The following is a 25057-nucleotide window of genomic DNA, read 5'->3' on the forward strand; positions in this document are numbered from 1 at the left end:
TTGAACATCTTCCTTCCATACTTAGTGAGAGGGATAGGATAGGAGATAGAATAGCAGTTAGAGAAGATGGGGAAGATGGAGAGGACCATAGGGGATGCAAGGAGAAAAGTAGGAGGAGGGAGTGAGAACGGGAAAGGAGAGAAGCACAACCCAGTGCCGGGCAGCACAGTGTCGGATAGCACAGGATACGCAGGGGCTAACGCGGTCACAAAGAAGGGAGACACAGGAGGAGCAGACAGGTGATACACAAGAGTGCAAATGGATCCCCCAGCTATGTGGGGACCTAGAGAGTGGGAGAGAGCCTAAGGGGCACATCAGAACACAATACCAGCAATAAGCAGCACACCTAAGTCTGACTTTACCAGAGAGCACAAAACAGCACAGAATGGAGATGCACATATGTAAGCAGAGAGCACAAAAAAAGCACAGCACAGACTTTACCAGAGAGCACAAAAACATCACAGAATGGAGATGCACAGTTGAGAGAGCAGAACTTGAATCAGAGAATAGCAAAAGGGCTAAGCAATGTGAAGCGTAGTTGGGGGAAAGAGAAACAGTGTTGTACACGGGCGATGCTGGCAATTATGGGCAGCGTTAGAAGACAGATGGAGCAAGACGACAATTACATATGTGTGGGAGCAGGAGAGAGATGAGCAAGAAGGTGGCAGAAGGGAATAGAGCAGGCACCTATGAAGGATGAAGTGCTTAATAATAATAATAATAATTTAGCATTTACATAGCGCTACAAACCCTCAGGTATCTGAGCGCTGCTTATTATTACCCACGGTGTGCAGTGCTCATTTATCGACCTCAGAAGGATGAAAGGCTGAGTTTGGCCCTGCCAGGATTCAAACCTGTGTCTGCAGGCTCTGCACAGATGTCAAAGCGAGCGCTCTACTCGCTGTGCTATCGGACCAGCTACCAGTGGATGCAGAGTACGGCTGCAACGAGACGGCAACCGGATATGTCGTAGGTGGCGGGGACCTCTGGTCCCCCAGGCCCGGACTCGGCAAGACAGGCAGGGACCTGGCCTTTAGATGAGGCTCTTTGAGGGGGCTGGCATTCGCCTTCCGGCACTGGCAATGGTCTTAGACAAAGAAGAACACCCAGCCAATCAGGGCGCTAGTCGGCACTGTAAGGAAAATATGGTATCAAGAATAGACAGACACAAGTTATCACCTTCCAAGGGTGTTTATTAAACTGAGTTTGCAGGTTGGAAAAATGCCTAATCGAAACCTAAAGCTAATATGGGAGCAAGCTACGACCATCAAATGAAAAATAAGGCAGTCCTAGTGGCGTTTTGTCAAATAAAAGGGCTTATCTAAAAAATAATATTGCCAGTCCTTACTGCTAAATACAAAAAGAGTGTGGCATTGGGTTCATAAGAAAGAAAGAAGTGTTCACAAATGACAAGTCAGGATGTGTAGTCGGGGTCTCCCTCCCCCATGTTTTGAGCACAGGATAAAGTGGGACTCCTGAGCACAGCACACTTTCGAGCTTTCCCAGAACGAGGCGACAGTTGCGTTTACAGCTATCAGGACCGTTGATGGACAAGTCTCTTTTCTCTAAAAAGTCTCTTGCATTTGAGGACCGGGCGTATTAAAAATAACAAATCAAATTCCTTTTAAATGGACTTTGGGTGATTACTTTTTACCCCTTGGATCCCCTGCTTTCGGGCTTAGATCCACAAACAGTTCCTATCGCTATCAGGACCATCAGTGGTTCACTTTCTTGCTTCCGAGGGCCTGATAGGTTCAAATATAACAAACAAAAAGTTCCTTTCCGATTACAATTGAGGTGTTGAGATTGCATTCACGTGTCATTGGGTTGATGGCTACTCACCTCGGGTTCCCCATCTTCTGTATATTTTCTTCTTTGCATTCACAAATATGAATGTCTTTTTAAACAGTTCTCCATGGACATCCCTCTGCCGGGTTCACTTTTGTCAACATACTGTTTCTTGGCATTTTAGACTTTTCCCCTCTTTATTGGCATCCCTCCATCGGGTTCACTCATGCCACTTCACATTTCCTTTTGCTTTCTCTTGATGTGGGATTCACTTCCCTTGCATTCTCAATAGTTTGTCGGTCAAAGACTTTCTACTACATGGATTTTGCCAGAACCCTGTATGACCACTTTGATCTTTCTTGGCGGCCCTCCTAGGGCCTTCTGGTATCAGTAGTTTCAATCAACACAGGATCAACCAGAGTCTCTCGAGTGAGCACCCACGTGGTGCCAATCTACTCTGCAGCTGGTCTTTCCTTAACAATTTGCAGTTCTTTGGACTTTCCTCAATGTGCCACTTTGCGACTTTCATTCAACACAGTTCGATTTCTTATCGGTTGTCCCCTTTACTCACCGGCTGTGAACCGCATGGCTTTCCTTGTATCTGGACTCAACGCTGGTACCACGGTAGCAGGCATCTTCTTTGGTCCTGCTTATCAGCGTAGGCACGCTCTGTGTGCCATTGACATCTGCTGCAACACACTTGAGCTATTGTTCTTGGTCTTACGATTCCTTCCACGGAGGTATTGCGGGCTTGGGGGAAAAGGAAAGGACTGTCAGGTGTGAGTGGTTCTGGTCAATTACCTGACTTTGCCTGACCCTTCAGTTGGGACATGTCAGGTAAATGGCTTTAGTGTTAGTCCATTGTCTTTCTTGTCGGGAGAAAGTGTTTTTCTCGGAACGGTGGGTGGGGCTAGAGGCTCTGAGTAATCCAGATGGCAGGATGGGAAGAAGGATTTACAAGAAGGGGGAATTATATTTTTGTCCTGGGGGGGTTGGTGAATTCGGAAGGGTGAGTTTGGTAGAGTTTGTGAAATTAATAAGGGGGATTATAGGGTTCTGTTAAAGCAGATTGACAGTTCGGGAAATAATAATCAGAGGGGCGTGAAAAGGAATGACTAGGAGTATTCTGGTGGGCAACAAGAAAACAAGGATTCTGAGAGAGGTTGTTTCCTACTGTAATGGGGTTTGTGTTTTTACTAGGTTTACCAGAGGTGTAAGGGTGGTGGGATTCTAGTAAGGAAGCATCATTGAGAGGAAGGGAGAAAGATGTAGTACAACCTACGAAGATCTTAGAGATCTTGTCCACCTCTCCTTCTTCCCCGGTATAGTACTGCATCTCACCTGGGGTATTCCCCCGAGCATAACCCCGGGTTCCGCTACCCAGGTGATCCTCCCTCGCTCGTCCACCCCCAGGGTTGGGATCTGAGAGTGCCAGCCTGGGCCACCTGAATAAGGGATTCTCAAGGTCTACCCGGGAGAATACCCTCAGGTTTCGCACTGCACTGATTGCTATGCTCCTTGCGGGGAGGCCATCTTGGAAAGGACTCTCCAGTCCGAAATAATGAAGAATGGGCACCCTCAGGAGGGGAGGGCGGGCGGGCCGATGGTGTCGCTCCCAGCAGCTTGGAAAGAATGAAACAGGAAAGGCGCAGAAGCAGCCTCCTCAAGTAGGTTGCCCATGAAGGTCTCAAAGAAATAAAAACGCCCAGCCAATCAGGGCGCTAGGCGGCAATCACAAGGCTAACCACAAGTGTCTGAAAAAGAAGGGCACCCTCAGCGGGGAGTGTCGGTGGGAGGATGGTGTCGCTCCTAGCAGCCTAGAAAGAATGGAAAAAACGTTACCCACTACTCTGCTGTATACAACTCCTATTCAAGGACAGATATGATTCTGTGTGACGTGACAACGAAGGGTTTGGTGGCAGAGCTTGGGCTCACCGCTATTCCGGGGTCGAACCATGACATGGTGGTGGTCAAGATGGGAGACTTGGGTAGTCTGGAAAAGGGGGGTAGGTGGACGTGCAATGACTACATTCTGAAAGATAGGGAGGTTGGGCAGCGGTTACTGGAATTTATATCTGAATACTTCCAGAAGAATGACAATGGGGAAGTCTCGATGCCCACATTGTGTGACTGATTCAAGTCTCCTATTAAGGGTGAACTTATAAGAATAAGTCACATGCAAAAAAGGAGTGTCAAAAGACAGAATTGAGATTGAAGCATAAAATTGAAGTGCTTCAACCGAGAGTCCCTGGGGCCAATTATATGAGTCCAGCCATATTGGAGGAGTTAAAGGGGTATAAAGCAGAACTGAAGGCTCTTCTAAATCATGAAACGGAAAGGAACCTTGTTTCCTTAAAAACAAATACTTTGAAAAAGAGGAGAAAGCCAAACAAGATTCTGGCAGGGAAATTGAGAGAGCAAAGGAAGTCCAAGTGGATCCTTGGTATTCGTACCCCAGATGGGCAGAAAGTATACGATGCCCTTGGCTTCAGAGGGCAATTTAGGTAGTTGTATAGAGCCCTATACACCTCTGAATTCTTAGGGGATGGATAACGCAATTCTTGGACAGTCTGGACTGTCATCTGCCTCCTCAGGATACTTACACAGTCTGATCACCGAGGAAGAAATAGTGGCTACAATAAAGAAAATTAAAGGAGGGACGACCCCGGGAGATGATGGGTTTACGGTCCAGTTCTTTAAAATGTTCTCCTCGACCCTTGCCCTGTATATTGTCTGACTCTTCAATGACATACTACGGGATTTGGGGGACCATTCCACAATCTATGAAAGGTGGCATAATTGTGGCTTGCATGGGTGGTGCCAGTCTGGATATTTGTGACATTGTATGTTTTAATGGGCATGAGGAGTAGAGCTACCATGATAAATGGTATTACATGACAAGACTGGGGCAAATTAGTGGGCCAGCCGGGGTATTTTTTGTCTTTCTATGAGAGTGCATGTGTTAATGAGCATCAAGAGTAAAGCTAACATGATAAGTGCAGGTATGTGTCAAGTCTGGCTTACGCTGGTTGTGCAAGTCTGGACATATATTGTTATTGTGGCTTGGCATTTGTTACTGGGAATCAAGGGTAAAGCAAACATGTTAACTGTAACTACAGGGCAAGACTTGCCCATGTGTGTGGGGCAGCCTGGATATATTTTCTTACTGTGACTGGCATAATTTAATGGGCATCAAGAGTAAAGCAAACATGTGAAGTTGTGTTACGTCGCTAGGCTGGCCTACTTTGGTGCAACTATTCTGGATATATTTTCTGGCGCGATATTGCTTTTTTTACTGGCATCAAGGGTAAGGCCAGTTTAATTAGTATTCTTACTTGGTGAGACTGTCCTATGTTGGTGCAGCCAGTCTTGATATGTGTTCTTATTGTACCATGACATTTTCACTGTCAAAGACAGCACGAGTACGTGGGGATACTGGCATATATTGGCAGAGTCAGCATGCACATGTTTTCTTATAGTATGATTACTGGCATTATGCACAAAGCAAACATGAATATATTCTGATATGGGAATGATGGCAGATATTGTTAAAGTCAGCATGGAAGTGCATGGGCATAGCCAATATGAACATGTTTGTAAACTGACATATTTTGTGGGAAAAGGCATCATGAAAATGCGTTGGAAAATGCTCGTGTGCACTGTTGTTGACTTGCATCTATTGCATTTTTTCACGAGTTAACCTAGAAAACCAGTTGCAAACTGTGTGGCTTTTTATCCAATTTTTCACAAACGTGCGCTGCAGAATGCTCCATTTTAACCAAATTATTTAATACACTCCTCGTGTTTGGTTCAGGCTCTCTTCCTCTGCTCTGTTGCTCCTTCATATTTTTGGGAAACATTTAGAGCCCTCCAATTAATAAATGCACCGGCTGCCAGTGGATGGTCAGTAGATCAGGTGGAAGATAGCTGTCTGAGAATGGATGAACAGGAAGTGAAAGGTGGGGGGTTCCATGTATGCATGTGTGGCATGCTCTTGAAGGGTCCTTTTCCATGAGATGTTGTGGATAATATCATGCTGTCAGTCATCCCTTTGATGCCCTTGTTTTGGATATTGTCGCATGTGAGGATGAGCCCATCCAGGATCAGTCTGGTGGTGTGGATCAGCCATTTCTCTAAGATAAAGAGTGTGTCTAGGTTGTGAGTGATGATGAAGTGAGCAATATCTGCTGCACGTAGTACTGCAGAGTAAACATTGAGTATAAAATTGCTTGTCTGTTTTAAAAGTGGTGTGTCGAAGGTGCTTGGATGCAGGTTGCAGACTGACTATTTGCATATGTGGGTGAGCGAGGGATGGGATCAGTGCTTACTTTTTGGGGGTGTTTGCCAAGGCTCAGCCCTGGGACTTATTTCTGAGCCCCGACACTTATTTTCTCAGACTCAGTCTGATTATGATGTTGTGTTTTGACAACGTTATTATTAAATCTCCTTCAGCAGTTCTCACAAAACAAGCAACAACAGTGTGCACTGGCCACTTTCTCTTCACCCTGTGTCGGTGCATTGTTATTCATGAACCTGAAGACCCACGTAAACAGCAGAGTGGTAGTTATCCATTTTCATTGATAACAATGAGTTGGAAGGTGACATTGCTGGGTGCTTGTGCTGGCCATGCCTACACACTTTCAAGTACTCCTGTATAACATAGGAGTTCCTCGACTACTGCAATATGCAGCAACACTACAACATTAGTGTGGGTTGGTAACGCGAAGATAGTCACCAGCCAGCAGCACCAACACAGGGAAAAGACCAGGGAAAAGCCACTGCCTAAGAGAAGTACCTTTCATGAATGTCAACCTATGCAGAAAGGTTTTACTGCAATGTTCCATTCAAGGACTAGGATGCCTGCCTTCTCCTTTCTCCACTTCATTGTAAGGTAGTCCTCAATACTTTACCTCTGCTGTTCTGGTTATTTCCAGCTTCTGCGCTCCCTCTCATGTTGGCCCTCTCTTTTCCTCTCAGGAAGCCTGCACTTCAGACGCAGGCATGTTCCTTCTTGTCAAGCTAGCCTTACTTACAAGAATGTCAATGCACCGCCCCACAGGTAACCTGGTGCGCCAGTCTATCCTTCATTCACCTGTTTCACCTAATTGGGACTACATCTCTCTTGCCCTGTATGTTTTTCCACAGGGTACATCTTTCAGCAGATGAGACCCAGTACCTCCCAGAGGACCCCAGCTCACACACCCTAGAGGGACCACGATGCCCTACTAAACTGCTGCTCTTCACTCCTCAAAAGGGTTTGCCACTCCCCATTGGAGCACCCTGCAAGGTCAGTCTCATGGATCCTGGAACCTGGCATTTCGCAATGCTAATTTGAATAGCATACACATGCATTTTACCCTTCCGTGGCCACGGTTGTGACCCTCTAATACACTATATTTTTGTATGTCCCTCATACAGAGAGACCTGATTTTTGGCCCTAGAAGAAGGCTCCCCTTCCATCGAGCCGAACCACCAGCAGACACTGTGCCCCACTTTGGGCAACACCACAGTCTGCCATCACATCTCTAACCTTAGATCTAGACGTTGACCTACCCAGAGGTCATCCTTCTGCCGGGCATAGGAGTACCGCCCCAGAGGCCTCCCACTTGAACAAGACTTTAAAACAAATACACTACCCAATATGGGTGACACAATGCACTATGACACAAAATGCAAATTCATTGATGATGTTTAACTTATAAAGTGCATGTTTATTGTCGACTGTTGTAGACAGTGTTGACGACCGCATAACTTTGTATTCGTTTTCGGTTTTGATCACTCCTGTTTAATAGCGGCAAACAGACCCATGGTCTATCAAGTGCTCATACTGCACTGTGAGCTATCACAATGGCATTCATGTATTGTGCATGAACTGGCCCACTGCCTTATCTAGAACATGTACTAACTTCTGACAAAATCCAACAGCTTAATAATAAAGAGCTGCAGAAATATCACAGCTTTCTATGTGTATTTCTAGGTTGCATACTTATGAGACAAAGACGGTCTTGTCCCATTGGATCACTGCAAGGGTATACATGTTTCTGCATTAAATAATTGCAAAGATTGAAATGTTAGAGGGTAGCCCCCCCCCTCCCAACCCCCACTTTCCCAATCCAGTTTACTGCAATGTTTGGCAGACAGGTTTATCAGTTCAGAAACTATTTTTCCTACATTTGTCAATAATTTAAACTTAGTAGGAAAGCAGGCTTGCTCATTTTTCTGTGGATAGATGGTCAACATGTTCCAATTGCCACCTATACAAACCGAGCAAAATGTTAACAATGATGATGTGTTTAAAGAAGCACTTAAACATTTGTCTTAAACAGGTATGTTATGTTATTTTATGTTGTTTGGCATCTGTAAATTGCACATCTGCCATGGCTAGTGCATCCATCACCCAAAATAGCCAGGGGGAGTTGCAGCATTAAACCTTAATATGCAGGCACCGTGGGGGAACAATCAAGGGTGTTATGGTAGCAGCGGGCCAGGAGTTGCCTGCCCGATGTGTTCCAGGTGCGCTAGAAAATATTTGGGCCTGGCACTTATTTACAAATTAAGCACTGGTTGGGATGGGGTAAGGGGTGTGTGATATAAATGCTGCTGGTCAGCCTGGGAGGCATGGAGGAGGGGTTATAGCCATTTCCTGCTCCTCACAGGACCAAGCAGGAATTGTATTTGTCTTCATCTGCCCTTTACTTTGGATGCCCAGACACGCCTATAGACACTGTGTGATCTAAGAATTAAGATGGCAAAGAAAGGGCCCGTACAGGCAATAATAGTGCAAGATGATTAGCAGGTGAACGGGGTAGAGATCACAATACCTACATACACTGAAACCAGCTAACCAACTCCAAAAGAAAAGAAGGCTGCAAGGCAATTTAAGAAGTAAAAGAAAGGGGTGGGGCAGGAGACACAGACCGCCAAAAGATTAGCAGTGATTACTAGATGGAAGGGACAGAGATCTTGCAACCTAGATCTACTTACACCGGGTGATGAATAATTAAAGAAAGGAAGGTTGGGGGGCAGTTTAAGAAAAAATGAATGGGTCGGGACAGGCAAAAAGAGCACCAGATTAGCAGTGATTAGCAGGTGGGTGGAGCAGAGTTTATGTGACCTATATCCACTCGCATCAGATAAACCAACTGTAAAAGAAAAGATGGCTGGGAATTTAGGAAGGGGAAAAAAGGGGCAGGAATTAAGAGCATCGAAAAATAAACAGTGATTTGCAGGTGGACGGGGCAGAGGTCTTGTGATTTAGATCCACTTGCACAATCTTACCAACTGATAAGGTATCTAGATATCTTGGCACTGAAATGATGTTGGATGGAAATGTGTAATGCACTAGAGGGTATATCCCTACTCTGTCAAGGACCGGGAAATCACTAAACCACAAAACAAAAAAGTGTCCTGACAGGTTCACTAAACATATATATAAATTTAATTTATAATAAACTTCTCAATACCAGAAATATGGCACAAGCTATCTAGTTTTCTGTGTCCACCTAAGTTTTCATAAGGATACATTTTACAAAAATCACCATTTTGTACTTCTGTTTAAGCATTATACAGAAGTGACTGTATAATGCTTAAACAGAAGTACAAAATGGTGATTTTTGTAAAATGTATCCTTATGAAAACTTAGGTGGACACAGAAAACTAGATAGCTTGTGCCATATTTCTGGTATTGAGAAGTTTATTATAAATTAAATTTATATATATGTTTAGTGAACCTGTCAGGACACTTTTTTGTTTTGTGGGATGGAAATGTGTTACATAAAAACATTATAGAACAACAAAAAAGAAACAACAATAAAAAAAATAGAGCCCTTGATGTCAAGGAAAGTAGAAAACATGTATAGGCACAGTAGGAAGATGGGCCAAGTGGAAGGGGGGACATCAATTGCCGAAAAAATGAGAGGCTCAGCTATTAGAAAGGGAACCCTCAGGGTGCAGAATGGTCACGGCGTCCTGCTCTCATAAGCCAGTCTTTCAATATTAAAATGGAAGGTTGGCCACTGAAGTTCAGTTCAGGGTTTTTCATTACAAATTCAGGGCTTGCCATAGAGGATAGGATTAGGCAAGGCAGTGTCGCACTTTTCTTTTAAAACCCTCCCTTAAACGTGTGCAAACAATATAAGAAATACTTTTTTATTCTGCTAAGCCTAAGCTTAGAAAAAAGGTAGCCCTCCTTCTATACTGACATAGAGGAAAGACCACCTTTTGCTATTTATCTGCTTTTGTTGAGCTCAGGGTATCACACCAGGATGACCCCGTTTTAAATCATTCCAATTAAGATTAATCATATGCAAATCCATATTTTGAATTAGGTTCTCGAGTGTCACTGCAGCCACTCCTGCTTTGACATTTCAGATGGTTGTCCTTCTTCTATGTTTATGAATGCAGCAACGACCTACAACAAAAATGTGGTCTAGCTGGGCACATAATGTTTTGCCTCCATACACCAGACTAAAACACAACGCATCTGCCATCACAATGCAGCGACGACCAATGACAACAATTCAGGCTAGCTGGACACATAACAAGTCTCTTGCAGTCAGGCACCCACCTGACCACCTCAGCACCAATCCACAGGCCTGACATTCATGGGTAGCTTACTGAAGCCCTGGCAGCCCACCTAACTCCCCTTCTTGGCCAAATGCACATACACATTCTAATCCTTCTGACAATTTTCCCTTACATTGGATTTCGATCCCCAGAGCGCGTTTCCACTACAAGTGCGATGAGGCCATGTTAATGCGATAAAGGTGCTATATAAATGACAAACTACTACTACATGTGTGAGCAGGAGATCCCACGTGGGGTATAGATGTTATGTAACATAAGGAACAAGATGGCATGTACTTCCGCTGTTGCTGTGTCAACCAAAACTTTGCTCACTCACCTGTTTTTATTAGCGCACATTGTAACATAATTAGGGCTTCCTGTTCTCAGTGTTCATGTTTTTCCATTTCCGGTGGTGTTTTTCCAGGGTTTTACATTTTATTCAAGAATCTGTTAATCTGTGTTTATCCATTGTTTCCCTCAAAGAAACACATACAATTGTGTTTTTTCAGTGTAAACAAACATTTATCTTTTATTGCTGCATGTATATTACGTATAATTATTTTGAAATAAAAAAATCACAGATTATGCTGATGGAGCCCTTGTTACCTCTCTCTGTGTTCTTCGGCTTTTAGTCCTAAATTCGTAGGGGAAGTGAAAATCTACATATACAAAAATATAAAGAATCAAATAAAGACTTGATGGACTCCAGTTGCCTGAAAGGGGGCAAAATAAAATCTCGAATTCATTTTGCAGCGAACTATAAGACATGCACTACCAGAAAATGAATCATGGTGAGCATGAGATGAAGGGAAACACACATGGAGATAGAGGCAGGTTTATATTTGTATTAATTTTTATATCTGCATGAAGTGACAAAGTGTTGAGAAAACATCTTTTGCAAAAACAGTTGTGTGGCACTAAGCTTCGTATCACACAGATTACAATGAAACCCTTGGTTAAATATAGAATTTGCATGTTTAATAATTAGATGTTTATATAGGATCTGGAATCATAAAAAATAGCGGAATATTTGTTTTGATTGGAATGAGTGATTTCAAGCCACAGATGTAACGCTGCTATTTTTTAAAAAGAACTGTACAATCAAATGTTGCTGAAAACTTTTCTTTCTTTGGTCCATTTCCAAATAGAACTTTAACAGACTAGTATTTGATAGAGAATCATTGGAATACAAGATGACATTTCATCAAGTAGTCCATTTGGATCTTCACTGACAAGTGGCTAAGAAAGGTTTTTCAGTCCTGTAATTGTGGAAATCCAATAATGAACTCCAAATTGCTACTTTTTAAATTCCATGGTCCATTCAAAAATAATTAGGTGGAACGTATGATAGTTTGGATCATAGTGAGGTATGAACTTGCCTGGCAATTTCCACTACATGGCATAGCTGACCTTGCTTTTTATTTTACATTTAATGTGTAAATACATTTGTAGCAAGATCAGCGCTGCTATCTAGTAGACATTTTCAGATAATTCCCTAAAAGGGAACATTATTTCCAGGGAACAGAAATCAAATTAAATTGGATTTTACTGAAATCCAGAAAGCATAGACTTAATGTTCTCAGCTCATTACTATCCCCATACATTCTGAAGAAATGGAACCCACAATAATAAGGCTTCTTGATGTTTTCAACAAAGTTTTATTCTTCTCAATACATTTTAGTTGCAACGATTTTTGGTTTCTACTTTCCCCAGTAATTGCACTGTGTTGTCAATGTGTATAATGTCTTTGTTGCTAATATACCATATCCTCTAAATGCTCTTATTTCCTTTTCAGTTCCTTTTCAGTTTCTGTTCAGGATTAATCTGTTTTCCGTTAACCTTTTATCGCTTTATGTTGTATGTGGGTGATTTCTCATAACTTATTTGCTAAAGTAATGCTGTTGTTTCTACCCATAGCTCTCTTCCATGTACTATCAAAGAAGGGAGGGTGTCCCAAATGGGCAAATGAGATCCATGCTACAATGGACTGGCACCCCCAATAGGGTCAGAACTCACCCCCTTTTTTGTTATAAAGATTTCCGATTGTGCCAAGCACCTCCAGAAGTGGTTTTATGGCAGCCACCTTGTCAGAGAAAACCGTAGTCTGTGGAGGAAAAAGAAAGGAAAATAAGGCCAATGTGGGGGCAGAGTGAAGCATGCATAACATAGGGCCACACAGAGCTTGCAAATTGGGAAGATACTATAGGATTGTGGTAGATGGAATAAGATTTTGCAACTCAGGGTGCGTGTCAACCGAAACTTTGCTCACTCACCTGTTCTTATTAGCACACATTGTAACATAATTAGGGCTTCCTGTTTTCAGTGTTTATGTTTTTCCATTTCCGGTGGTGTTTTTCCACCACTAGGATTGTGGTAGATGGAATAAGATTGTGCAACTCAGGGCATGCAACGATAGGTGATGTGCCCTTCCACTTACGGAAACCTTGCAATGGTGTTAGTGAAGGTAGCTTCTGGTAGTGCCAACACCAGAACATCCTTCTATAAAACAGGGATGCAATGTCATCTACCATCATGCATCCGGGGGTTCTTAAAAGCAGGTGCCTTTGTAAAGTCACCCTATTGGCCTTTAAACACATTTTGACTGTACTGGTGGAAACTGAAATATGTGCATGTGAAAACGTATTTTTGAAAATGTAATCCTTTATAGCTTTTGTTCAGGACAGTCAGCAACTCTAATTAGAATAGACAAACACCCAGGCCAGCCTTAGTTCAGAGGAAGAACAATAAACATTTCAGACACAGCAGCATTGTTTTAATTTAGTAAAGCATTACCAAAAATCCTTTACATTGTAAAACGGACTACAAAATACAAACACATAATATGACAAGCACTGTATGTACATGCACAACAATCAACAATACAACAGCAGTCAAATGAAGTCTGTACAACATCACGAGCAATAAATTCAGCTTATATGTATGAATACATCCTTGGTTCGTTCTTTTGCTTCAGTCTTAGCAGGCTTTGACACATGACCTTAGTTGGTGAATTGATGTGGAAACCTTGAATGTAAGGTTCACATGTTGAAGGTGCTTCTTACGCTAACATCATGGATACGCAAGATGCATCAGTTAAGCTTGTCGTTTTTAGGTTTATTTAGCATTTGAAACCACTTCATAAGGTACATCGTTGTTAATGTATAGTTCTGGTTGGGACTTCAAAGACGATGGAAGCCAGTGCCAATTAGTTGGAGATTAAGGGAAAAGAAGCAATGTGGCTGTTGTCAGAGCTTCAAGACAATACCTCCAATCTGAATCTAACAAATTAGGTCATATTCTGAATTGTCATGAGGACCCTAGGACTATGATTTGCGTGTTTGTTATGTGTTGGCTTAAAGTCAGCAACGATGGTGGGAATCGATTTTTGAGAAGCACACCAACATAATACACATCACTACCTTTGACTTCCTCGCCAAAATTTAGGCTACGGGCCCACTGTGTTCATAACTAGATTACACAAGAAACCTTCACGTGGGGAGAAACAGTGGCAGTGCTAGGGGCGGGCTGGAGTGGGCTGTCAACCTACCAGGATTCCTTTCTGATCCCAATGTGTCTACCAAGCCACCCTCAACATTGTGAAATGTTATTGACCAGTGCCCCACAAGGAGCCCTTTTTCCACTCTGGCACCAAAACCTGTCTCTGACACTGTTTTAAGTAATGTGGTCTGACCGTACCAAATTACAAATAGCGCAGCAGATGGCAGCATGTTTGTTAAGGTGACCTACAACATTGAAAGCACATTCTACTTCTTTCCAAGCTGCCTCTGCTAACTTCCAGCTTTGGGGATGAGGATCAGGCAACAATATCTGTGCATCATGTTCTGTATGACTCTGCGTCATAGGGCTTCATAGCAAATGCCAAACGGCACAATTCTGGATATTTCTTAATTGGCCCTGGATTCTTTGATCAATCCAGGTCAATAATCCCCTTTCCCAAAAGGCAATTTTCTCTCTTTGATGTTCCTGAACTATAAAGCTTGCTTGTAATGGGTATGTTGTGTGGCTCTTGCATTGGCTGTTTCCCAGAGACCTAGTTTCTGCTCCCATTCTCTGAGCTTTTACTCTTAGTTGTCTTCTCTAGTCTGTTCATCAGTTTATTTGCAGTCCCATGTCTGTTGTCACCTCGCCAGTTGTTCAGTGTTCACAAACCGTCTTTCTTGAATGGCACTCAGTCATGTGCTGCCTGGTGTCCTGCGACTTACTGATTGCAAGACTCTGCCATTTATACATCAAAGTGGCCCAGGTATTTGGTGATAGCTAACTTCTGATTGACTATGCGGTAGGCATTCCTTCTAGGACTTCCACTAAGTCTACTAGGTGAGGTGGTTTTCTACCCCCTGAGATGATGCCACTGCACTGCGTTTCTTGGTCCTATATAATTCCTGTACCTCGATGGCCTCATGTCGAATGTGTCTAGCCACACATCTGACAAACAGATTATTCACTCTATCCCTTTGGTTCTTGAAAAATTCTCCTTATTCCTATTGAAATTCCTTCTTAATCATTCCACTGTCTCAACTATCTATGAATGGATGGATGTACTTGTCTTGTAATTGACTATGCCATGTGCCGTTGTATGCTAACAATTTCTTGGAGCTATATACACTTAGGCTGCCCATTGAAAGCCTCTTTTTGGTCAGCCATACCTACACCCGCTCCACCAGCGGAACCCCTATCCTTGACTGTCAGTCTTTTGACCCCAAGTGAAAGATTAGCATGCTGGGCTTAGTGTCCTCTGTGTGCTACTGCCTAATTGCATCTCTCAACAAATGCCCCCTAACGTTGGGCTTTCCAGTCCACAACAACTGACTAACACCACACATGCACCTTCAGTTGCCCATCTCCAAACTTTGCACTTATTTACCTGTCTGCTGGTGACATATAAGTGCCAATGACCCATAGAATAAGTAAATGGCTATGTGGATTGTTAACACATACCTTGCTAACCTAACTCTTATCCCATTAATACCTTCTTTGTATTTGTTGGGACCTACTCCACTCATCCTTTGGGTCTCATCTGTGAATATGCCCTTGTTGAAAACCAAGGTTGCTCTCAACTCTAACTCAGTGTGTGGAAAAGATTGATTCAGAAGCCTACCCTGTGCACCAGAGGGGACTCTAGCCTCCTCTTTTGAGCCATACTCATAAGATTTTGGCCAATATCTCCTTGAGGAAGTAGTCTAGGTCATAAGGCCCATTCTGGATCGCCAGCGTGCTGCTCCTAACTGATTCGTATTAGAAGATTCACCATCAGGTCCCCCCTGCACTTTGCGCTCTATGTCGGAGAGGCGCAATGCTCTTGAGAATGCCACTAACACGCTAATGCCCATTGCCCCAAAGAATGCAAAAGTGGATACCATTCTGAGCAAATCCACCATGGGATGTGAAATGCACAGCCCACTTTTTTGGTCCAAAAATGATTTTAGGATTTTGAAGTTGATCTGCAACCTGGTCCCCTGGTCCCTTTGGGTCTTGCCCATTTTTTCACAAAGGGCTTTAAAGCAGAGTCCTACTTTGGATCGTGTTCCCATGCATCGTTGCATAATGCACACATCCTGAATTGAAATTTCTGCTTCCCAGAGAGCACTGCATGTGCGGGCACTCGTCAGGGGTACGATTGGCCATTAGTACTGGACAAAGTCCAGCACTTTGCTGTGGTTCTTGGTGCGGACTCATGTGTTGCGAGATCCCAACTGGGCACCTGCACCATTTCTTGTAAAGGAATCTGGAATGGCGTCGACTCAGGATCAGCCTACTACACCGATGCCCTGAACTGTTCACACTGAAACAAGAATGACTCTGTATAGCTTTCCCTGAAATGTGCCTGAATGTATTTGATGTAATTGCGGTTTTGGGTCATTACTGCGCTAACAGTATTAAGACAGTTTGGGAAAATGGACTAATTTCACTTGTGCGGGTATTCTCATGTTATGTTAATGGACATTTGTATAGCACATTTCGCTATTGGTATGGTCTCAACGTGCTGTAGGTTGAACGCCCTCAGGGACCGGAGTCCAGCTCAGTGGAGATAGTCAGAGTAGTAAATAGTGCGTATGTGCACTCTGTATGTGTGCATTTTATGTTATCTTGATTTATACCACGCTCGGCCTCTCGTGGCGGTGTTTTCTAAATCTGCTCCAAGTGTGGCCTGCCTCCAAGATGGCGCAAGCATGCTTGGGCCTGTCAACACATGCACAAGCCATTCTCTGCTCGAGCTTCCAGCAGCAAATGCGAGTACCATGCTGGCTAAGGCCCCTCTTTGTCCATTGACACCACTACATCCCTATCATAGGAAAATGATACATATTCTACAAAAATGACCCCTTGTCTATTTTAGAAGGACTGATTCCTTTAGCAGGGCTGCGTAGCGGGCAATTGTACATTAACAGCCCCTCAGTCTGCGTCACTGTATTATCTGCTTGCTGCCACTGGTGAACTGCCCCCATTACTCTGCATTTCACAGGGAGGGGATAGCACGGTTCACCGCTTATATAGTCTGGCCCTCATCCTCCTCCTCCTGAGTACTAGTAAACCTTTAATTTGCTAGGCACCGTTTTCTTCAGTCTGTGCCCATCCGGCATTGAACGTAACAGATGGCTGGAAATAAATGAACCATCAAACTGTGGTGGCAAGACTTTAATGTAGGCCCTGTGCAAGTAGATATTAGGATCAGGTGTGTTTTCCTTCACTAGAAAACGTGCCCTATAGTTACGGTTATATTTTGATGAGGCTGAGAGAAGCCCTTTTGTTTAATTTGCCAGTATGGGTTCCTGGGAAATCATGATGCTTTGTGGGTAGTTTTTCCTTTTCACCCTTGCAGTGACATGATCTCCCACTTACTATATTCTGTGTGTAATGTGTCCCTCTTTTCATGTCATTACTCTGCCCTTCTGAGAGGCCAACATTACATCATAAAATAGCAAGCTTTCTCCCAGAGCTTCCAAAACAAGGGTTAACAAAGCTAGACATCAAAGGTTGGAAAGCACTCCGAGCACAACTGTGCTGTTTATTCAGTAATAACTATGCCTCTCAGTGTACAGACAGGGGTCTACAACCTGGGACTGCAGCTCTCATGATCCTTCACCATTGGCTGTGCTGGCTGTTACAGGCCAAGCACCACGACCCCTTTAAGGAGAATCCGAAATCAAGGACTGCAAAGGGAGGGACGCGAGGAGGGAGGGGGAAGAGAGAGGGGAAGCCAGTAAGTGTATGGAAATAAAGGAGAAGAGACATATATGGTGTCTGCTCATTATTGTATACTTGGGTCTATACCAGAATGAAACAACTGGCGACGAGCGGCAGCCCATGCTGTCGTCCCGTGAGGAGGGGACGTGCAGGACCCGGACCAGAGGAGGCGGACCGCGGGGGAGAACCCAGCCACAGCACAGCGTGGTCGACGGAGGCGACGCGCAGCGAGCCCGGAGTGGAGGAGCCTTGCAGCGCTGTTGGTGAGGAGGACCAGCAGCGAGGGAGCATAGAGATCCTAGGACATCCAGGAAGCAGCTAGCGACAGGAAGACTGGCCCGGAGAAGTGAACACCCTGCAGTGCCGCCCGTGAGGAGGACCACGACAAGACTGCAGCGAGGAGAAGGAAGAAGGACATGTGGCGCAGCGCACAGACCGTCAGTGGCTGCAAGAAGGTACAGCAGCGGCCCGCCAGGACTGCAGCGTGGGGGAGGAAGAACCATTCACGGTAAGGCAGAGACTGAAGACAGCTCCAGAAAGGTACAGAGGCAGCCCGAGGGCCGGGAACAGGTGGGAGAACATGCTGCAAGGAGAGCAGAGGGTAATAAGCTCCTGCACTAACAAGCCACTAGAAAGCGAGGATCACCAGAACACGAGCCATAAGGAAAACATCTGGAAGGCCAAAGGTTGAAAATCCCTGGTGTGGTACCGCTGTCCATGGTAGCCGTGAACAAATATTCAATGTGGACAATCAAACATGTACTGATAGGTACTTCCTAACTAGGCTTAGTGGAAATGTCACAGTTTCCCATAAATGTGACCAACAACAGACTTTTGATATTTTTCTTGATCATTCTCATTGCTATATTTTAAATGCATTCAATGATTTTGAGCTTATATAGTTTTCGATCAAGAGACATTTTCTTATGGACAGTTCTGGTGTAAGACCTTTTTTTCTAAAGATAACGATTGGTCAGTCTGTCTTTGCTAACTATTACATTTTATTTGGATAGGAAAGTACAATAATGATGTCAACGTTAAATCACCTAAAGATATGCCATCCAGGCATCCTGAAAAGAAATGTTCCCTTTGTCAAAAAACAGACTGGGGTGGTTGTGTTATGCACATTGGCTGCGCCGCAAGGACGGCCATTCTGAAAGTTTGATCAGCATTTGGAAGCCATGCTAATGGCTCAGGAGCAGGTCTTAGGGGCAGCGTGCTCGCCTTGCACGCAAAACAACACAGAGCCACACCAGTTCGACCCTTGGGCCTCATTACGACCCTGGCGGTACTGGGTTAACGGCGCCGTAAAAGGTGCTGGCGCCGTTAACCCTTTACCGCCTCATTACGAGGTCCCCTCGCAGGACCCGGTAAGTAACGCCTGGTCAAACCAGGCGTGCTTACCGGGTCCCGCGAGGGGAAGAGGGAGCAAACAACGGGCCAACTCCTAATGGCCAGTTATTTGCTCCCTCTCCCATTCAGCCCTAAGGGGGCTGAAATGGGAATGGGGAAGGACCGGGTCCGGGTCCTTGGAGGGAGGAATTACCGGGCCTTCCGAACTTGGAATGGCCCGGTAATTCCTCATTCTGTGGACCCGGACGCGATTTCGGCGGCAGCCATGACGCCAATAGCGGCATGGCTACCACCGAGGTCGTAATGAGGGCACTTGGGTCCGCGCTTAGAAAACCTCTGGGTATCAAGCTGTTGCAATAATGTTGTTTTTTAACAATGTATTGATATGCCCTGTTGTTGGTAAATAAACAATGCACTAGAAATGTCAACTCCATTGCTGTGCTTGTGGGGCTTGCTTCATAGTACTCTACAAATGTTTTGCAGGGTTCAGCCGGGCCTTGCAAACAAAACACCCAACCTTTTTGCGTCATTTGTTAAAAATGATAGCTACTAGACTTTTTCGCCATTAAAACCTGTGAAGTGTCTGGGAAATTAAACTCACAGGAATTTCAATGAATCAGCCGGTTCATTTGGGCTTGCCATGTTCTTATGGTTTCACCAGGCTTGAACCCGGAGTGCTCAGCTCAACAATGGCCGTGCCTTGGTTGCAGCGACACTGAAATGCCAGGCTATCGGTTTCAAGAACTACTGAGGTTTAAACTGTACAATTACAGTTACCGAGTTTCATCTTCCCAGAGCCGTCGGCTAAATAGAAATTGGAAAGCGTTATGAAGCGTAATGAAATTCTGCTTTAATGAAAACCGAGTGTGAGGTATGGGTAGCTGTAGGGGGAGAAAGATGGCCGGAACTGGGAATATGGCTGCGACTGCGAGCTTTGCTTGGTTCTCAGTACAGTATTCGCGCGAGACCGCAGACGTTTATTTCAGCTCTGCGCGTTATCTGGAAATATCCGGGTTCAGTTGCACGCAGCAGGATAAAGGCGATAAGGTGGCGTGGTGGTCTGACTGATTGATGGCCGGACATGAACTAACCTCTGGGTTAGCAGCGTTTACAGTCCTTGTATAACCAGTGGTCGAAGTGTACGAAAAGAAGTAGTGGAGCTATGTTCTCTGCTGGTCTGCCCCGCTCCCCACAAACCCCATCCCTGCGCCCCCTCCCAAACACAATCCGAACCCTCTAAGAAACACACCTACTATTTATGGGAATGTGCAGTGCAGTGCACTGTAGTGCAAACTTCAACTTCTTCCTACACTTTTATTTTAAAACTAAACCATTCAGGAACAGTTTCTTTTTAAAATAAAAGTATAGGAACAGTGAAACTTGAAAATAAAAAGTATGGGAGCACCGCTCCCGACCGCTCCCTCCCACTTCGACCTCTGTGTATAACAAAGTGGAGAGGAACAGTTATGATGGTCTATTAGCTTAATATTATTTTCCAGGGAGCAATGGCCTTTATTACCCTAGCAGTGTTGCTTGACATATGCTGTTAGTGTGTCATACGAATGTTTGTTCTAATGGCGGCATGTACGCCATACCTGAAACACCAATCTAAATGGATGCGGGTTGCCAACGACTTTAGAACTAATTTCAGGGGCTTGCGAAAGCAAACGGTTTCGTAAGTATCGTGGTATTTGTAAATTGAAATGCTTTCTGATCAGTGCATGTGTGAAGGGGTGTTTGTATTACTCCAACAATTTATTTATTTATGTCTCTGTGCAGGGCTTTAAGTGGACCGGGCTAGCCGGGGAGAGCCCCCGCGGACTCCAAAATGGGCTCCGGAGCCGGGGCTCCCTGCCCCACTAGCTCTAAAGGTGCTGACCACCGCACATGCAGCCTTTTTACTCAACGGAAATTGGGCCTCATTACAAGTTAGCTGGTCCAGATTTAAAAGTGCCGGTAAAACTGTACTGGCACCGTTTTCCAGATCGGCCAACTACGAGTTCTGTGGCAGTGTGGTGTTACACCCACCAAGTCTGACCTAGCGGGTGTAACGCCACTGGCCACGGACGGACGTGGAAACACTGGCACCACTACCGCATGGTGCCAGTGTTTCCGCGGCCCCCATACCCATGGAGTCCTATGACTCCACGGGAATGGGGAGTAACGGAATGCCGGCGCTGGAATTACTGGACCACTGGGGCTATAATGAGGGCCATTTTCTTTGCCGTGTAGTGAAGGGGTTGCCTGCTGGGGTGGGCGCTTCTATTTAAAAAACAAAAGGAGAGGTGAGTGCACAAAAAAGTATGATAGCAGTGCACCCACCTATCTTTTTGGTGCACTGCTGTCATATCTTTTGGTGCACCCACCTTGCCTTCAGTTTCTAGTCACAGCAGCCGACCACCGCATGCAGCCCTTTCACTCAACAGAGATTGTGAAAGGGCTGCCTGCAGGGGAGGATGCTTTTGTTTAAATAACAAAAGGAGAGGTGAGTGCACCAAAAGGTATGGTAGTAGTGCGCCCACCTCTCCTTTTGTTTCGAGTCTGTCATATCTTTTGGTACACCCGCCCGCTTCCCTTTCTAGTCACAGTCGCCGACCCCTGCAGGCAGCCCTTTTATGGCTGTGTGATTAAGAAACAAAAGAGTAGGCAGGAGAACCAAAAGGTGCAATAGCAGCGCGCCCATGACTCCTTTTAAAACTGGCCTCCCCAGCCAATACCTAGGCCACACACCTGTTTAGAGTCCCTGCCTCGATTTATCATCCCTCCTAAAGCACTATGTCTGTATAATCTCTGTTGGTTCAGTAAAGGCTACCACCCAAGTCTAACGACTCCATTATCAGCGTTGGATATAAAATGGCGGCACACACTATGCATTGACTATTTATCAATGACCAAGGAAAGAGGCAGTGCCTAGTGCACCTATTAACCGACTAACTGAACAAAGCATTTGGCCGCATCATGAGCACAAAGCACTACAAAATAACATTGCGTCAAGACACACCTACAATCAGCGGTTCTAACACACCCTAGAACATCTTTGACACCAGCCTTCTTCATTCAGGAGGTGCCCACACACTGGAACGCCTCCCCTAGCTGAGGGCGAGGACCAGGGGACAGCTGTTGTTGATATAAGTTGCATAAAACAAAAGAGTATATGGTGGAGTCCATCATTTCGATGCATTACAAACAAGGTCATGGAGACATTGCATGAAGGTATGGGCTTGTGGTCACTTAAAGGCACCCATGTTACAAGCCGTTGAGACTGCATATCGTATCATTTCTAAAGCAGCTTTGAGATACTCGCCATGAAACTACAAAAATAAACTCCTTTGAATCGATCCGGACAGCGTAGCAGCAGAGGACTTCATATTGCATTCTTAAGATTCTTCTATCACGTAAACCTAAAACAAAACAATTGATACCGTTCCATATTGGTATGACGCAGGCGAGAAAACATGTCGTAAGTCAACTTCCAACGGATACCGCAGTGCTGAGCCGCAGGGATACCCGTCCTTGCAGCATGTCGTAGTAGTATGCAGTGAGATGGCCTGCTGGCTGTATGGCTAGTCCAAAATAAATAACACTAAAGATGGCTTCAGCAAAGAGACCCAGCACGTTTAAGTGTGTCTTCCTAATATTATTGTTGTTGTCTAGTAACTTATAAAGCTAAAGTTTAAGCATGCCTGAAGTAAAGCGCTCATCTTTGATACAAATCTCCAACACGAAATGTTTCCAATTTGAACTGTGACAATCCAGGCTTACTCTTGACAGGGCGGGTGCCCTCAAGATATGCACACATCTAAGGGAAGAAGCAGCTTTGAAAACACAAAGTGAGTTCTCCACGACCGGGGTTCTCAACCAGTAGGGTCCAGGTCCCGAAAGGGGAGGTCCCGTCAACGATTTCAAGGGCCTCTGGATCAAAGTGTGAAAGAAAACATTTGAACATGGAAAGAAATGCATACAAACGAGACGCAAAATCACTCTGCCCTGTAAAAAAAGACTTTGCAGGCCAACAAAACTCAGAACGGGAACACACAGATGGAAATCTTGATTTGCAGAATATGCCTGGAAACCTTTGCATATATTATAGATCCCCAAGACCATGGCCCTTTGTGTTTTTCTGCCTTTGCCAAAAAAGGCTTGAGTACCACTGCCCTGTAACTTTATGGCCCCAGGATTTTGCAGCTGCGCTGCTGATATTGACAACGTTGTTTACATTCGTAGCCAACCTTCTCTCTTGCAATACTGTGTTTTGGTCGTTTCATTCCATAATAACTGCAGACTGTTACATGTCGCTGTGTGAATAAAGGCATAATATAGCCACACAGCCCTGGGCTACCAAGCAGCAAGGTTCAAGATGGCAGCCAGGTCTACGAAGGTGGAAAAGAAGAGCGACAGAAGGAACGTCTGCTTGCACAGTTAATCGTACTATGAGGAATGTTCACTACTGCATTGACGCTTGTCAACCAGTACCGACACAGTCCCAAAGTGTGACTAGTTCATGTTTGCAAGTTCGCAACTCTCCGTAGAAGCTCCGATAACACAAGCCACCAGTTCAACAATAGTTTTTTTTTTTAGTTACCAGGAAGGTCTCTTTAGCCCATCTTTCTATGGATAGATGGACCACAGTTTGTACACTTAAAAGGTCCTATATTGCAGTGCCCTTGCAATAGAACTGAACACTTGATGTGTGAGATGGGAGTGAAGTACTAGGCTACGCTTGCAGAAGTTAGTGAAATCCCTTTGCAGAGAGATTGTGCCAAAAACACATTCCTCTGGTGATGATTCCCAATTCCAAAGACTATGGATGCTGTTGAACGAGCCGGACTGTGACACCATGGATTTGTGAAACCAAAAAATAAACATGTTAATAGAAATAGAAAAAAAAACATCATTGAAATATGATCGATCCTCCAGGCACAAAGGCGCCCAATGCGGTGCCTCATCCAGGATTCGAGGCAGCATTTGATTAGACGCAGTAGAGGTTTTTGGAAGTCAACATGACAGGAAATCTTCTGCTCATTAACTTCCTGGAGCAGGACCAGCTTTTAATCGTTGACAACTAGTTGTTGTGCTTGTGTATTCCAGGGCGACCCTCGGCGGAAATTGAGATAGTAGAATGGGTTTTCATGCCGCAGTTGTGTTGGCAAACAGGCTGATAGCTTTAACATGAATACTGATATATGGTGCCTTATCTGGTCTCAAAGAGGGTTCTTCTGGGGCAGAGCACCAGATATGGGTAAGCTTTCAGGATTAGGAATTATGTCTCTCAAACGGTGTACCATGAGGAAGGAAGCAAGAAGAAGGCTCTCGCTGGATCAGCAGCTGCAAAAAATGTGGCTCGACAAATCAAACTCCTATCTCAGAATATACATTGAGTGAATGTCTTTTTCTTTTTTCCAGAATCCCAAATTGATCACACAAGGAATGCTTAACTATTCAAGGAAAAACATGTAGGAATTTGGGGATACACAGCAGGGATTTCCTGTTCTATATTCTGGTAGAGACCGTATGGATTCGGAGGTGAAACAACGCAAATCTTTTTGGGAAGAAATAAATTATTGAAACGTTAAAAAAAAAGAAAAAATATAAAAATACATCTTTGGCAGTAATAGCTGGTATCGAACGATGAACGGGGATGACTGCAGGGAAGAACCGTTTTCTGCTTCTCTTGGCAGGAGGTACACTGTAGTATGTTGGCTTTCACTTGTGCCCCAAGTACACTCCAAGAGTGATGCAAGCTCCGAGGACGGCCAGGCTTATGAACAACTTCATCGATAGCCAGGAAAAATCGAAGCCAGGGCCAGCGCGGTTTCCGTACAACGCCACAAAGGCATCCTGAAACGACAAAAAAGGGACAAAGGCTCAGAAACCGACGAATAGACCACAGTCTGATCAACAAATCACAGCTGTGCTATGGTTCTAACTAACAATGGTCATTGCGACTATAGAAATCATAACGTCTGTACCTTTTGCAGTAGCTTGGGAAATTAGTTTTGATTTGTGTTGTTCTAATAATCTGCATCAATCTTAAGTAGCCCAGGCATTAAGATATCCAATTTGCAGCATTTAAATTGGTGCATAAAGAAAGTCAGCGTAACCAACACATTTATCATGGAAATACACATGCATAGCACAAAGAATA

General features: G+C 44.5%; 1 protein-coding gene across 1 annotated transcript in view; it reads right to left on the reverse strand.

The window, feature by feature from the left end:
• Nucleotides 1-11988: 11988 nt before the first annotated feature.
• The window catches only part of BCL2 (BCL2 apoptosis regulator), a 941704-nt gene continuing 928635 nt past the window's right edge, over nucleotides 11989-25057 (reverse strand). The window contains exon 2 of the mRNA XM_069613689.1: nucleotides 11989-24750. Within this exon, the coding sequence (XP_069469790.1) occupies nucleotides 24616-24750 (135 nt within the window). The 3' untranslated portion in view covers nucleotides 11989-24615. The remainder of the gene's footprint in view (nucleotides 24751-25057) is intronic.

This window comes from Ambystoma mexicanum, chromosome 5p, assembly GCF_040938575.1.
Source record: "Ambystoma mexicanum isolate Mex_15411 chromosome 5p, UKY_AmexF1_1, whole genome shotgun sequence".
Taxonomy (NCBI): domain Eukaryota; kingdom Metazoa; phylum Chordata; class Amphibia; order Caudata; family Ambystomatidae; genus Ambystoma; species Ambystoma mexicanum.